The sequence below is a fragment of the Nicotiana tabacum genome, chromosome 7 (assembly GCF_000715075.1).
Source record: "Nicotiana tabacum cultivar K326 chromosome 7, ASM71507v2, whole genome shotgun sequence".
In the NCBI taxonomy this organism is placed as follows: Eukaryota; Viridiplantae; Streptophyta; class Magnoliopsida; order Solanales; family Solanaceae; genus Nicotiana; species Nicotiana tabacum.
In genome coordinates this window covers 150,451,920-150,468,804 of record NC_134086.1, presented here as the reverse complement: position 1 = coordinate 150,468,804, position 16,885 = coordinate 150,451,920, and the positions used below count along the sequence as shown (strand labels likewise).

General features: G+C 40.3%; 1 protein-coding gene across 1 annotated transcript; it reads left to right on the top strand.

The window, feature by feature from the left end:
- The first annotated feature begins 690 nt into the window (after positions 1–690).
- LOC107781281 (uncharacterized) lies at positions 691–3,328 on the top strand. The gene is made up of 3 exons (XM_016601968.2): positions 691–1,099; positions 1,188–1,381; positions 3,139–3,328. Exons 1-2 carry the CDS (start codon positions 746–748, stop codon positions 1,368–1,370), a joined length of 537 nt encoding a protein of 178 aa, XP_016457454.1. The 5' UTR covers positions 691–745; the 3' UTR covers positions 1,371–1,381; positions 3,139–3,328.
- Positions 3,329–16,885: the final 13,557 nt, after the last annotated feature.

Sequence of the window (16,885 nt, the reverse complement as noted above, 5' to 3'; positions counted from 1 at the left end):
TTGTAAGTTGTCTGCATGAGCTGCTCGCAACCTATTTTTTTAATAAGAAGTTGTTGCAAATCATTTCATTGAGTTGCTTGCAACCTGTCTGCATCAACTGCTTGAAGATAAACTTCAACGGAGTACTAAATGAATAATCTTTCTGGTGGAGTAATAAATAGACATCCACAATATAATAGTTTCATAACGAAAACTTGTATACTTGTAATTTTTTGCAAGAGCCAATTGAGCATGTTCTTAATACTACTTACATGTTTGCAAATTTAAGAGATATGTGAAGTTTAATCTTTAACTTTTGCCCTTTTTTCCAAATTTAACTCTTTTGTAATACTCTTCATTTATTAAAAAAAGAAAAATTTAATCCACAAGTATATTAATTTAAGTGACAAGCTAATAAAAAAATTATATTAGTAATATAATAAAATACTAAATAATGAATTATACAATAAAAAATAAGAACCAAAAAGGTTATTCAATGGCCATGTGATTCACTTCAATTAGTATCATAAAGACTTTTTATTTAGTATATTGTATTGTAAAGATGACAATTAAAATTTTATTAAAATAATATAATTTAATATGTTAAACAAGTTAAATCACGATTTTTCAACTTTAATCATAAAGATTTTATTATTAGGTAAACAGTAGTAGAATTAAATAAATAAAAAACTCATTGTGTTACCCGGTCCACGCACTAGATTGTATGCATATCAAGAATGAATGAAGTATTTTGGGATGAGAGAACATGGCTGCTACATCCTTATCTCTCTCCTTTCTTCCTAAGCCTAACTCATCTCTTTTCTTTTCCAAAAATGTCTCCCACATTTCACTACTTAGAAAAATCCACCCTCTCAAGATTCACAATCTACCATTAATTTCCTCCACAAACAATATCCAAAATTCTTGGAAAATTTCCGCTATTTCTGAGAATTTCTTGCTATCAGAAGCAAACCCACCAGCTGAAATCACCGAACAAATAGTATCTACAGCTGAAACTACAGAGCAAATAGTTTCTTCCACCAGTGATGATGGAGTGTCAACCATCATATCAGCTCTCCTTTTTGTTGCTTTCGTTGGCTTATCCATTCTCACTATTGGGGTAATTAATTTAACTTTCTTTTTCTTTAATAGAGCTGAAATTATGGACGTTGTTGTTAATTGTGGATTTTCTTTGTGTGTGGATACAGGTAATCTACATAGCGGTTACAGATTTCTTGCAAAAAAGGGAGAAAGAGAAGTTTGAGAAGGAAGAGTCAGCTAAGAAAAAGAAGACTAGTGGTCGCAAGGGCAAAATCGTAGCTAGATCAGCTAGAGCTGGACCTAAAGGCTTTGGTCAAAAACTTGAGGAACCTGATGATAATGACGACTAAAATTCGTTACTGTAAGCTTCGCACACTTCCTTTTTTCTTAATTGAACTTTAGGGGAACCTGTATAATTGTTGTTTGATAATTTGTGTCAAAGGAGCCTCTTTACTCCTCGGGTAGGGTAAGTCTGCGTACACACTACCCTCCCATACCCTAGTGAAATTTTACTGGGTTGTTGTCCTTGGTGTTGTCAAAGGAAATATATGCTAGCTGTTATTCTGCAAGTTATGTACTGTATTTACTTGATAGAACTGCTTGGTCTATGTTTCCGCGTGAATGTGTGTGTATTATCCAGTTGTACCAAAATTTACTTGACACTATTATTTAGAAACTGATACTGTCACTTGCAATTAGTTGTCATTTGAAATTTTCCTGTGTTCAAGTATATGTGATGTGATTTATATGATTGGGAAATGCTTTTCATTCTTAGGTTCCATACACATTAGACTTCTTCAGTTTTTTGTCTCTTAAAGTTGGCGACTTTTGAATTTACATTACCTTATCAGATAAGTATAAAATTAATAAGGAATGTCCGGGAGGTTTCAGATTATTTTACAATCCTAAAAAATGCATCAACAAATTCTGATTTTTTTGTCAGTACTATACACTTTTTAGACTACCCAATTTGAGCCTATTCACTTAAGAAATGACAGTAAGAAGATGTGGGATTACACATATCTCTGCAGAGCTCTCTGTAGCCAATCTCCTTATTCTTTATTATTTTTTTCATCTCTTCATTTTCGTTCCAAATTTTGTGACTTTTGTTTTTCTTGCTGATTTATCACGTCTTTGTTCTTTTTCTATTACCATTTTCTGCAGTAAGGTGTGAATTCTGTCAATGTGCATTATTGATGCTTATTTTGATTTCCATTTTTTCCCCTCTCATCCGTATGGGTTCTTGCTTTTGTAATAAAAGGAGAACTTCTGAAGTTCTTGACACTTGAACATATATGTCCTCATTTTCCCCCTTGCCTTGAAGTTTGTAATACAAGTTGGAAGGTCCTCTATGCACAAGCCCGAAGAAGTTAAAGATCAGAAAAGAACTGTTCCTTTCGCGTTAAGTATCAAATAAATAGACAACTAACAAGGTAGTTGAGCGTTTTGACAATTTTCCTTCTAGAACAAAAGAAGACATCTTTTGAATCTTAATGTGGATTTCGCTAGCTATTTAGAAATGTTATTCAGTTGGTAGGCGTTTTTTGTTTAGCTGTGTCTATGTCCATTCCGAAACTCATTTTGATTTAACAAAAGAAAGTTGAATGAATCATATGTTGCTAAGACTACAAATGTTGGCCCAATAGGTGTAAAGTTGTACTAAAATAATGTTAACTCTTGGAGATTTTTTTCATATCAAATTTTGTGGATTATAGCTCAAATAAATTGGATGCTTTACAAAAGGTAATTGTGTCCTGATGGATTCAAAAGTGGGAGTAGAGTTTAGCCTTGCTTGAGAAATGACGACAAATAACAAGATTTCATTTAAGGAGTTGTTCATATGAGGTGATTTATGTTATGCGTTGTTTTACTTCATTGTCTGCATTTCTTATTGTTCATATGAGGTGATTTATGCTTATAGAATTTACAATGGGACAATGCTCCTATAATCAGTTCTGACTTCTGATATACAAAATTACAATCTGGGCTAGGACTCACTTAAAAAATTGATGTTTAGTGAATGAATGTTGTGGTTCTTTTAGAGACTGATCTTTTTCTATCATATTTTGTTGAGGATTTTGCTACTTATACTTCTCTATTGGTTGTTACTTTTTACAGTACTGGAGATGTAATGGCAAATGCAGAATCGAAGCAGCAGTTAGAGAGAATGAATCAGAAGCATAGAAGAAGAGAGTAGTAGTGCTTGGAACAGGATGGGCTGGCCAGTGCGAGCTTCCTAAAGATCTTGATATTTATTCCTATGTATAACTATCATTCTTTAATTTGAGAGTAAAGAGCTCGCTTGTTACACGGGATTTAACGTATCCAACGGACGGAAAGGCCTTTCCCCTCCCTCCGTAACACCCACTAACTCAAACCTTTTTTAAAAGAACCCCAACAGCTTCATCCTCTCCAATCACAATTAGTGCAAAAAATATTTTCCTATAGGTATCGCCTTTCAATTGCGACATGCTTTTGTTTTTTTAATATATTTATCTATTTAATTTTATTAACTATAAGTCTCGTATACATGAAGTCTCAGAATGTGTTTCTCGTGATACATATAGGAAGCGGCGAAATAAATGATGGGAGTTTAACCACTAAAAAAAAAAATTAGTTGTTAGAAGCGCCTCTGGAGCTCTCGATTATTGGCATAAAATTGCCCCAGTGGCTTAGTGTTAGCCCCTAATATTGAGACGTGACGGATGTCGGGCAGAATCTATGTCAAAGGCTTGTACATTGCCCCTTGGCATAGATTTGTGCGGATGTTGGCAAGCAATGTGCGGGGCTGAGGGTGTGTCTAAGTTAGTGCATGGACTTAGACAAGTCAGCTAGGCAAAGTGTCTTGAGTGTTGGCAAGGCAGCTTGATTGTGGGCAACGGTTATGGCAAATGAAGGCGCATGACACTTGACTAAGGCATGCGTGCGGATCAGTGGAACGACTAAGTTTGTGGCAAGACGTGGTCATAAGCTTATGGGCGAGGCATGGTCCAAAAACAAGGCAAGGCAGGAAGACTAAGTATGGGCAAAAGCTGAAAAACAAGTGTGCAAGTTATGTGACTGAAGAGGTGTGTTATGCATATGATGTGGAAGTTAAAGGCATGTGCAAAGCACATATGCAGTTGAGCACATATGCAGTTGACTAAAATGTTGAAGACAAGTCCAAATTCGTTGGAAGGGTTTGAATTCATTGGTTATGCTTGTTTTTAGGCTTGTCATGTGCAAGACACATTGTATAACTGCCCCTAACTGCCCCTTTGTAAAACTGCCATAGGCAACCCCCTTTTATGTGTGTATTTCGTTTGGAATAAGGCAAGTAGCATATGTGAGCCTTTTCCAGCTGAGTCCTTTTTGTATTCTGCGAGAATAATAAAGGTCGGATGACTTTACTCGTAACTCTGTGTGTTGCTACGTTTCGCTAAGTCTGAATTATTCTAAGTGTCAGGCTATGTACGAAAAAAGTAAGGCTGAGTGGCTGAAAGTTTGGCTACTGTCGTGCAATATCAATTGTGCTAGAATTGGCCCTGTAACAACTGGTATCAAAGCTTTGGTCGTGATTTATGGCCATGGCTGGCGGATCTACTTCAGATTTACGTGATCGTGTGCAAAGACTGGAGGCGCTGATCGGTGTGACTGATGATCCTTTGGAATTGGCAGATCTAATTACTAAGATCTACCGTCTAAAGGATGGAATTGATCCTTTTCGTGAAGGTATTCAGAAAACGTGTGAGGCCACAAATGTTCAAGTTGTGGAACTGAGGAAGGAAATCGAAATTCTGAACACTGAAATTACTGTTCTTCGAAGGGTGTTGGCTGCTACAGGCCAAGGCAGTGAAGAACGTTCGAAAGTGAAGATCCCTGATCCTAAGGAATTTGGTGGAGCGCATAGTGCAAAAGAACTGGAGAACTTTCTGTGGGATATGGAGCAATACTTTGTTGCTGCCAAAGTTCTAGACAGGGAGGAAGTCACAATTACAAGCATGTACCTAACGGAAGATGCTAAATTGTGGTGGAGAATTAGCATGGCTGATGACGAAAGTGTGGGCAGACTGTGACGACACAAAGGGTCATCACCATAATTCTTCCTTGTTCCGTGCTTTCGAGGCCTTGAAAACCTCGCTTTTAGTTGCCTCGATTTGCTTGCGCAGTTCGGGCGCGTAGCAAGAAAATTTTTTATGTTAGAATATGTGAATTTTGTGAATAATTTGATGAAATTTGATATTAATATGCATAATATTTACTTCGGTCAATATTTTGGGTAAACGAACACGGACCTGTGATTCAACGGTCCCGGAGGGTCCGTAGAATAATATGGGACTTGGGCGTGTGCCCGGAATCAAATTCCGAGGTCCCAAGCCCGAGAAATGAATTTTTGAAAGAAATTATTTTTTCTGAAATTTGATATGAAAATTTGAAATGAAAAGGAGTTAGAAAATATAGGTATCGGGCTCGTATTTTGGTTTCGACGCCCGGTACAAGTCTTAAATATGTGTTAAGCACTATCTGTAAAGTCTGGTTGAAAACGGACGTCGTTTGACGTGTTTCGGACTAAAAATGGGAAATTTGAAGTTTATGAAAGTTGAAGAAAGAAAATCATGTGTTTTGAGGCTTGATCCTACGTATATGATGTTATTTTGGCGATTTGATCGCACGAGTAAGTCCGTAAGATGATTTTAAGATCATATGTATGTTTGGTTTGGAGCTCCGAGGGCTCGGGTGAGTTTTGAATGGGGCCCGGGAGGTCTTGGACTTAAGAAAATGCAGGTCAGGTGTTGCAGACACCAGTGTGGCCGCGGTCATTTCTGCACGGTCCGCGCTGGAGCCACGCGGCCGCGGTATCTTTTCTGTGCGGTCCGCGTGGCTGAGTCTGAGGGCTAGGGTTTCAGGTTAACCAGCGCGGCCGCGCACCAAAATAGTGCGGTCCGCGCTGGAGGGTTCAGACAAGCCCCAATTTTCCTCCCACTCGGCGCGGCCGCAACACATTTTGGTGCGGTCCGCGCCAGCCCCCAGCCTGAGTATATATAAAATCGGATTTTCAGTCATTTTTCCACTTTTCAAAAACCCAAAACCTAAGAGGCGATTTTCCAAATAACTTTTCTTCTCCAAAAACGATTGGTAAGTGATTTCTAATTTAATTTCTTTATTCCTTAACATCTTTTAACATAATTTCAACTTCAAATCAAAGATTTTCGTGGGTGAAATTGGGTGTTTTGGGTAGAACCTAGGTTTTCTACAAATTGAGGAGTTGGACCTCAATTTGGGGTCCGATTTCAAAACAAATCATGTATTTGGATTCATGGGGGAATGGGTAATCGGGTTTTGGTCCGAACCTCGAGTTTTTTGACCACGTGGGTCCGGGGGTATTTTTGACCTTTTTGGAAAAAACCTTGTAAAAACTATTTTTTATGCATTGGGGTCAGTTCCAATAGTATTTATTAATGCATTCAAGTAATTTGTGGATAGATTCGAGCGATTGGGCGGTGAATTCGAGAGGTAAAGCTATTCTAGAAGCGTGAGTTGAATTTGGAGCATTCGAGGTAAGTGTTTGATCTAACTTTGGCTTGAGGGAATAGGATTAGAGTGTTTAATATCTAATTGCTAAATGATCGAGTACGGTGTATAGGCATGATGACGAGTATCTATGCACCGGTGTCTAGCATGACCGTGGGTCTTTGTTTGCACTTATTTGATATTTTGGGGGACTCCTCCATGTTAATTGATGAATTCTACATGATGTGAAAAGTACGAGGGTTAGTTATGAATTGTGAATTCTTGGAGCGTTGGCTCGAACGATATAGATACTATTGATTAAGAAGGTTAAAGGAAAGGAGAGAGAGACGTGATAAATCCCTTGCCGGAATGCGTAGGTTATTGGTGTTGCTCCCTTGCCGGGAGGTTTTCATTGATATTATAGATTTACTCCCTTGCCGGAAATTTATTGAGTTGATATGTTCCCTTGCCGGGATGCCTCGTGATTGTGTGATGAACTAATATAGGAGCGGGTTGCACGCCGCAACAGTTATTATATTGGATCGGGTTGCACGCTGCAACAGTTATTATATTGGATCGGGTTGCACGCCGCAACAGTTATTATATTGGATCGGGTTGCACGCCGCAACAGTTATTATATTGGATCGGGTTGCACGCCGCAATAGTTATTATATTGGATCGGGTTGCACGCCGCAACAGTTAATATATTGGATCGGGTTGCACGCCGCAACAGTTATTATATTGGATCAGGTTGCACGCCGCAACAGTTACTATATCGGATCGGGTTGCGCGCCGCAATAGTAGTGTTAATGCATTAATATAAATACTGTATTGTTCTCTCTTATATCTAATTAGTACTGCTAGGTTGATTTATTTTCCCCGAAGCATGTTCCCCTTCCCCAATTTTACTGCTTATTACTTGTTTACTTTCCGCCATATATTATAGAACTGCACAGGTTCATTTGGAGTCTGGTCCTAGCCTTGTCACTACCTCGCCGGGGTTAGGCCAGGCACTTACCAGCACATGGGGTCGGTTGTGCTGATACTATACTTCTGTGCTCTTTGCACAAATTACGGTACCGGAGCAGCTCTAGGACAGCAGCAGTAGGGCGGGATCCAGCCTTCAGTCCAGTGAGACACTGAGGTAGCCTTGCAGGCGTTCGCAGGCCCGACGTCTCCTCTATCTTTTATTTCCATCTGTTACCTCATATATTCGAGACAAACAATTAATATTTTCTTTCAAACGGTTGTATTTAGCACTCTTAGAAGTTCGTGAGCAGTGACACCAGATTTTGGGTAGAGATCTGTCTTAAACTTCCGCATTTGAATTTCAGTTTTATAAACTTAAAGTCTTCCGTTTTTCATTAATTGTTTTTCGTATATTGTTATTGTTGAGATGTTATTAGAGAATGTTTAATATTTGGCTTGCCTAGCTCTGATAGTAGGCGCCATCACGACTCCCGACGGTGGGAAATCCGGGTCGTGACAAGTTGGTATCAGAGCACTAGGTTACATAGGTCTCACAACTCACGGACAAGCTCAGTAGAGTCTGAGGGATCGGTACGGAGACGTCTGTACTTATCCCGCAGAGGCTGCGGAGTTAGGAAAACTTCACTTTGTTCATTCTTGTCGTGCGACTCGGTTTCTTAAGTATTGATTGTCTTCCTACTCTGTTCTTTTGCAGATGACGAGAACACGTGCTTTCTCTTCTACTGCGCAGAAGCCCGAGCCCCCAGCAATAACTCCTATCAGGGGCAGAGGCCGAGGCCGTGCCAGAGGCCGTGCCAGAGGCCGTGCCAGAGGCCGAGGCCGGGGCAGAGCTCAGCCCCGAGCAGCAGTCCCAGAGGTGGAGCCTCATGTTGATTATGACGAGGAGGTTCCAGCTCCAGCAGCTCCAGTGGGCCCAGCTCAGGTCCCAGAGGGTTTCATAGCCACTCCAGTGCTTCAGGACGCTTTGGTCCGATTGGTAGGTTTTATGGAGGGCATTTCTAGAGCGGGTTTGCTTCCTGTAGCACCAGCCACGTCTCAGGCTGGGGGAGGAGTTCATACTCCCGCTATGCGTACTCCGGAGCAGGTAGCTCCTCAAGTTCAGGTTCCAGCAGTTCAGCCAACTTTGGCAGTTCAGCCAGTTGCAGCGGTCTAGCCAGGTATTGCGGCTCAGTCCAGTGATGGTGCGGCTATGTCCGCGGATGCTCTGTGGAGGCTAGATCGGTTCACCAAGATCTTCACTACCACATTTAGTGGCACTCCCTCAGAGGATGCTCAGGATTTCATATTTAGCCGTCATGAGGTTCTACAGACTATGGGCATTGTAGAGACCAACGGGGTCGACTTCGCCACTTTTTGCCTAGTGGGATCCGCCAAGACTTGGTGGAGAGATTTCTGTTTAGCCAGGCCAGCAGGGTCACCATCATTGACCTGGGATCAGTTTTCAGAGTTATTTCTGGGGAAGTTTCTCCCAGTTACTCAGTGGGATGCCCTTCGCAGGCAGTTTGAGCGTCTCCAGCAGGGTTCTATGTCAGTTACCCAGTATGAGACACAGTTTATTGATCTTGCACGCCATGCCACTATGATACTCCCCACCGAGAGAGAGAGGGTGTGGAGATTTGTTGATGGGTTGGTTCAGCCGATCCGTGTTCAGATGGCCATGAGTGCCGGAAGTGAGATTTCATTTCAGGAGACGGCAGATGGTGCCCACCGGATAGAGATGGAACTTTCTCAGGGAGGTGGTCATGGGTCAGATAAGAGGCCCCGTCATTCTGGTAGATTCAGCGATACCTCGTCTGGAGGTAGGGATTCTTATGGTAGAGGCCATCCCTCGAGGCCCTTTCAGTCAGCTCTCCAGACTTCTCATGGTATTTCAGGAGGTAGTGGTCCTCAATAGCACTATTCTGATCAGCAGCCTATTAGTGCACCACCGCTCCAGAGTTTTCGAGGAAGTCATTCAGGTCAACAAGGTCAGTCTGAGCCCCCTCGGCTGCAGCAATCAGGTGGGTGCTACGAGTGTGGTGAGTATGGTCACATCAGGAGAGCTTGCCCGAGATTTAGGGGTACACAGCCGTAGCAGCAGGGCCCTCGAGCTATGATCTAGGCACTAGTTGCTCCACAGCCTGCCCAGCCAGCTAGAGGCGGGGGTAGAGGACATAGAGGTGGTGGTAGAGGTATTAGAGGTAGAGCTCAGACCGCTAGAGGTAGGGGTCAGCCAACAGCAGATCGTCCCAGGGATATGATTCAGGGAGGTAGGGCCCATCCCCGTTGTTATGCTTTGCTAGCCAGGTCAGAGGCTGAGTCATCTGATGCTGTGATTACAGGTACTATTTTGGTCTATGATAGGGATGCTTCTGTGTTATTTGATCCCGGATCTACGTATTCATATGTGTCGTCCTATTTTGCACCCTATTTGGTTATGCCTAGTGAGGCTTTGAGTATTCCTGTATATGTGTCTACGCCAGTGGGGGATTCTATAATGGTGGATCGGGTTCATCGTTCATGTGTTGTGGTATTCAGGGGTCTTGAGACCCATGTTGACTTGTTGCTCTTGGTGTAAGCACGTGATTTTTGCCCTATATGAGAATTACTCCCAAAAAATTCAAAAATAAAATAATTTTTCTTGGTGTGCAATTTTTGTGATATTTTGTGGTATTTTTGTGTAATTATTTGTATGTTTGTCTGTGCATGTTTATTTGTTAAATTAATAAAAATAAAAAAATATGTCGCATTTTGCATGTAGGATTTAATTCTACAATTGTTAGTAATTAAGTTTGTTTTACAAAAAAATAAAAATTACAAAGGCATCGTTTGCATTTTTAGCATTTAATGTCCGAATATACAATTTTATGCTTAATTATTACTTAATTGTGCGTTAATTGTTATTGGGAGTTAATTTGCGCTTTTATAACTTAATTTAGTTCTTAATAATAGTTTAAGTATTTTTATAATTTAGTTTTAGAAAAATAAAAGAAGAAAAGAGAGCAAAAAATAAAGAAAGTCGGAATTGGGCCTCTTCTTCGATTTCAAGTCATAGGCCCAAAAAATGGCCCAATCTTCCCTACAACCCAGTCCATAACTCAACACCCCTATTATTTTACAAACAAAATAAAACAAAAAAAAAAACCTAAAACTACTAAGTCATCCGCCACCCCCCCTCATTTTCCTTCTTATTCCTCAAAACTCCAAAACACCCCATCCATGGCTGCCTCCCCCCACAAACCCCAGCCTGCAACGTCGACCACCCTCCCCCACGAACCCGTCACTGCCCGTCGTCCAGTCCGGCACCCACTCGTCGACCACCACCAAACAGAAACCACTCGTCGACCACCACCAACAAACCAGACCCAGCTGTTCCCATGGCTGCCCAGCTCCTCGTCGGACAGCTCGAACAACTGCTACCTCACCTCCGAGCTACTGTTTCATCGTCTCGAGCTGTTGCTTCATCTCCCAGTTGCTCCTGCTTCATCGTCGTCATTCAACGTCAAGCTCAAAGTCGAGCTCGACGTCCAAGGATGACCCTCGACGTCCATGGCTCGACCAGTTCTGCTCCTGTTTCATCCCTTCTGCTGCGCCGAGCTGCTGCTTCTGCTTCGCTCGATATCCTTCACGCACACAACCAGTCGCCGCTGTTTCGTCTTCTTCACTGCTGCGTACTGCCGTCGACGACCCCATGAGTCTGCTGTTTGGTTGCTCACCATCGTACTGTTGTTGACGACGCAAGGCAGTCCGGTTAAAGTCCGGCAAAGGTCGAGGGTTTTTCGTCGAGTCAAGATCCTGTACGTCGTGTGTTCGTCGTCGTTTGGTCGAGCTTTGGTCGAGGTTCGTCGAGTCAGTCCATACATATTTCGTTTCAATCCGGTTAGTAGTTTTGAATTTTATTTTCTCCATTTTCGTTTTTATATTTCTCAAAGTTAAAATCGTTAAATATTCGATTCTTGTTTTGTTCGTTGTTCATCATTGAAATCGCTTTTCTAGTTTGTTCATGTTCATGTGCTTTGTTAAAATAAATTTTCAGATTTCAAAATAGAAGTTTAATTAGTTGTTTTCATGTTTATTTCATGTTTGTATTATTGTTTAAGTGAATATTTGTTAGTTTAATATTTGTTAGATACAAATTGAAGTTTAATTAATTGTTTCTTCAATTTGTTTAATGTATTTTATGTATTTTCCGGAAATTGTTAATATTGTTAAGATCAAGTTTAAATTCATAATTGTTTCTTCTTAGGTTTTGTTTTGTCATTTGCCTAAAAGAATTTAGTTGTAATAAAGGAAGTATGTTGGTTTTAATCATTTGAATCCGTCGTTTTTATTTTTAGATTTAATTCATGTTCATATTATGTTTGTTGATCTTGAATCCGAAATTTGTATAGTTTGATTTCTTGTTTATCATTTATGATTATCTCTTGAATTTGTCTCATAATCTTGTTTAAGTTTGATATAGGAATTGTTGGTTGTAATGTTGTTATGGTTGATTTTAAGTTCAATATTATTGAATTTAGAAATCTAAATATACTTGTTTGATTGTTGTTGTTGTTTAAATCCGAAAATAGGTTTGTTGTTGCTAAAAATATTGTTCAATCAAATTTTAGTTGTTCTTGGTTGTTCAATTTGTGTTCATATGATTTGTGGTTGAAATCATGTGATTTGTTATTGAAATGTTGAAGAAATCATGTTCATGAAATTTGTTGTTTGAACATTGTTAGAAATTAATCGTATTGCCTATATTTTGGTTAAGTTTGATTAATTGATGTGTTATAGCTGATGGGTAGTTTGGTAATTTGTAGTACGTTCAGGGGTAGTTTGGTAATTTTCAGTAAGGTCGGAGGGGTAGTTTAGGAATTGTACATTTTGTAATTGTTTATATGAAGCATGGGAGACAAAATAAAATGGTGTGGTTTGTGATATAGTTGTTTAACATAAAGGGGGGACAAGACAAAATTTAGTGGGGGGAATCTTGTATTATTTTAAGTGAAGCATGGGGGACAAAATATAATGGGGTGGTGTGATATGTTTATTTAATGTAATGGGGATGAGTGTGAAGATAATGGGTTGGATAGAGAAAAAGTATTGATTTTAATTAATTAAAAGATTTATGAGATGTGTTATATATAGGAAGTCTTGAAATCAGATTTAAAAGGAAGAGAGATAGACAGAAAAATATACACAGACAGAAAAAAAACGAGAGAGAGAAACAAATCTGAAAATAAGAGAGAGAAAAGGGTTGAACATTTAAGAGATAGAAAATTCCGAAAAATATTTAAGCTCTCAAATATAAAAAAAAAAAACTAAAAAAAATATTCTGTTTTCTTTTGTTATTTGAAATCAGAACTAATTGTTGTTTCATAAAAGCTGGAAGTTTTTTTTTTTTGTGATTACTACTCCACCGGTCTGTTACTGGGTTGTTACTGTTGCTGGGCTATTGTTGCTGTGTTGTACTGATTTACTGTTGCAGCTGATTCTCATATTCATTTTCTTTTGCTTCCAATATCAGGTACACAACTGAAAAGCTGTTTATTGTAATCCGAAATATGAAGCATGAATACATATGAAGAATGAAAATTTGAAGTTTTAATTTCGTTTTTTCTTTGTTCCTTTTGTTGATTGTATTTAAGCTATTTCATGAATTACTAAATAATAACTGGAATAAGAAAATAATATCATAAGTTAGTCTGTAATAAATCAGTTCGGCAAAATAAGTTAATTCACTAGTTATGAAGGCTTCAAGATTATAGGTTGATCATGAACAAGTAGCTAAATTTAGCTAAGACACGAATTTAAATTAAACATCGTAAATTAGGCATTAAGGCATGACTTGAGCTTAAGCAAGATTAAAAGAACGTTTAAGTCTAATAAACTTTCTAATAAGTTTTAGTAATTATGATTAAATCTAGTTTCAAATGATTGTGAATAATTAATCTCAATAATATATATTTTTTTAAAAATAACAATGCTGAATTTTAATCTAGGTATATTTGTTTATTTTGAATATTAGTTGTTGAATTTTTATTTTATTTATAATTTCAAAATTAAGAGTAAAATTCTTTTTCATCAATATTTGTATTAATCAAGCAATTAGCATGTCATTTTTTTTAAAATAATAAAAAGCTAGTAATTTATTAGGATTTTCTTTCTTTATTTTAGAGACTAATTTTTATAGAAAAATGTAGTCGTTTTAAGATTTGTCCATTTAAAATAAATGAGATGAGCCTCGCTTAATGAAATGTATAGATTGCGGGGCCCTCAATAAATGTACATTTAATCGCTTAGAATTAGGGAGGAGCCGTTTTAGCAAATTTCACGGCCCTACCCAAAATAATGATACGCTAGTCGCTCTAGGCGCGTATTTAATAATGTTATTTTCTTAAATACGGGTGTGCATTTATGTAACCCAAATCTAAATCTCAACGGAGTCGAAATGTGTCGATAATCACGGGTGCATTGATTGCGACGTGATTTGAAATACGTTTTCACAATGTTGCAATTCTTCGTAAAATAATAACAATAAATAAATAAAAAATAATAATAATAAAAGCGGCTAAGGGATAAATTTGCACATAAGTTTATAATACGTATTATATCAGATAATCAAGCCAAATATAATAGTTGAGCGACCGTGCTAGAACCACGGAACTCGGGAATGCCTAACACCTTCTCCCGGGTTAACAGAATTCCTTATCCGGATTTCTGGTTCGCGGACTGTAATACAGAGTCATTCTTTTACTCGATTCGGGATTAAACTGGTGACTTGGGACACCCTAAATCTCCCAAGTGGCGACTCTGAAATAAATAAACAAATCCCGTTTCGACTGTCCTTTAATTAGAAAAAACTCCTGTATACCTGCGAGGGCGGAAAAAGGAGGTGTGACACTTGGATATGGTGGATTTCGACGTCATATTAGGTATGGATTGGTTGTCCCCGTATCATGCGATCTTGGATTGCCATGCCAAGACCGTGACCTTGGCGTTGCCAGATTTGCCCCGACTAGAGTGGAGAGGGACCCCAGGTCATACCACTCGCAGCGTTATTTCTTATGTGAAGGCTCGACGCATGGTCGAAAAAAGGGTGTCTAGCTTATCTGGCTTATGTTCGCGACTCCAACGCTGAGGTCCCGTCTATTGATTCCATCCCTATTGTTCGGGAGTTTCCCGAGGTTTTCCCTTCAGACCTGCCAGGTATGCCGCCCGACAGGGACATTGATTTCTGTATCGATTTGGCGCCGGGCGCCCATTTCCATTCCGCCGTATTGTATGGCGCCGCCCGAATTGAAAGAGTTAAAGGATCAGCTTCAGGGTTTGCTTGAGAAGGGTTTCATCAGACCCAGTATTTCGCCTTGGGGCGCACCGATGCTATTCGTGAAGAAAAAGGATGGTTCGATGAGGATGTGCATTGATTACCGGCAATTGAACAAGGTGACGATTAAGAATAAGTAACCACTGCCGAGGATTGATGATTTATTCGACCAGCTTCAGGGTGCGAAGGTGTTCTCGAAGATAGACTTGAGATCTGGCTACCATCAATTGAGGATTAGGGCATCCGATGTCCCTAAGACAGCATTCCGCACTCGGTACGGGCATTATGAGTTCTTGGTTATGTCATTTGGATTGACTAATGCCCCAGCAACATTCATAGAGTTGATGAACCGAGTGTTCAGACCTTATTTGACTTGTTCGTGATAGTCTTCATTGACGATATTCTTGTATACTCCCGCAGTCAGGAAGAGCATGAGTAGCACTTCAGAGTGGTTCTTCAGACTCTAAAGGATAGTCAGTTATACGCCAAGTTTTCGAAGTGCGAGTTCTGGTTGAGTTCCATTGCATTCCTGGGTCACGTTGTTTCAGCAAAGGGTATTCAGGTGGACCCGAAGAAGATTAAGGCAGTTAAGAACTGGCCTCGACCAGCATCAGCTATGGAGATTCGGAGTTTCCTGGGGTTAGCAGGTTACTACCGTCGGTTCGTGGAGGGGTTTTCATCCATTGCGGCCCCTATGACCAGATTGACCCAGAAGGGTGCCCAGTTCAGGTGGTCAGATGCGTGCGAGACGAGCTTCCAGAAGCTCAAGACAGCTCTGACTACGGCACCGGTATTGGTTTTGCCCACAGGGTCAGGGCCCTATACAGTCTATTGTGATGCATCGCGTATTGGACTTGGTGCAGTGTTGATGCAGGATGGCAAGGTCATTGCCTACGCTTCGAGGCAGTTGAAGATTCATGAGAAGAACTATCCAGTGCATGATTTGGAGTTGGCAGCCATTGTTCACGCCTTGAAGATCTGGAGGCATTACTTATATGGTGTGACGTGTGAGGTTTACACTGATCACAAGAGTTTTCAGTATATGTTCAAGCAGAAAGAGTTGAGTTTGAGGCAGAGGAGGTGGTTAAAGTTGCTGAAGGATTATGATGTTACTATCTTATACCACCCGGGGAAGGCCAATGTAGTGGCCGATGCCTTGAGCAGAAAGTCAGCCAGTATGGGCAGTCTTGCTTATATTCCGGTCGGTGAGAGATCGCTTGCTTTGGACGTTCAGACTTTGGCCAATCGGTTTGTGAGGTTGGACATTTCTGAGCCGGGTCGAGTATTATCTTGCACGGTCACTCGTTCTTCGTTATTGGAACGTATCCGTGATCGGCAATTCGATGATCCCCATTTGTGTGTCTTGAGAGACACAGTGCAGCGTGGAGGTGCCAAGAAAATAACCTTAGATGATGATGGTGTATTGAGATTGCAGGGGCGAGTTTGTGTGCCCAATGTTGATGGGATCCGGGAGTTGATCTTAGCGGAGGCCCACAGTTCTCGGTATTCTATTCACCGGGGCGCCGCGAAGATGTATCAGGATTTGAGGCAGCATTATTGGTGGCGCAGAATAAAGAAAGACATTGTTGCGTATGTGGCTCGTTGTTTGAACTGTCAGCAGGTTAAGTACGAGCATCAAAGACCCGGTGGTTTATTTCAGAGGATTGAGCTTCCCAAGTGGAAGTGGGAGAGGATTACTATGGACTTTGTTACTGGACTTCCGATGACTCGGAAGAAGTTTGATGCAGTTTGGGTCATTGTTGATAGGCTGACCAAGTCAACGCATTTTGTTCCTGTTGCAGCCACCTATTCGTCCGAGAGGTTAGCCGAGATTTATATCAGGGAGATTGTTCGCCTTCATGGGGTGCCACTATCTATCATTTCTGATCGGGGTACGCTGTTTACCTCGCATTTCTGGAGAGCGGTTCAGCGAGAGTTGGGCACCCAGGTTGAGCTGAGTACGACATTTCATTCCTAGACGGACGGTCAGTCCGAGACAACTATTCAGATTCTTGAGGACATGCTCCGAGCCTGTGTCATTGATTTTGGAGGCTCGTGGGACCAGTTTTTGCCTTTAATAGAGTTTGCCTACAA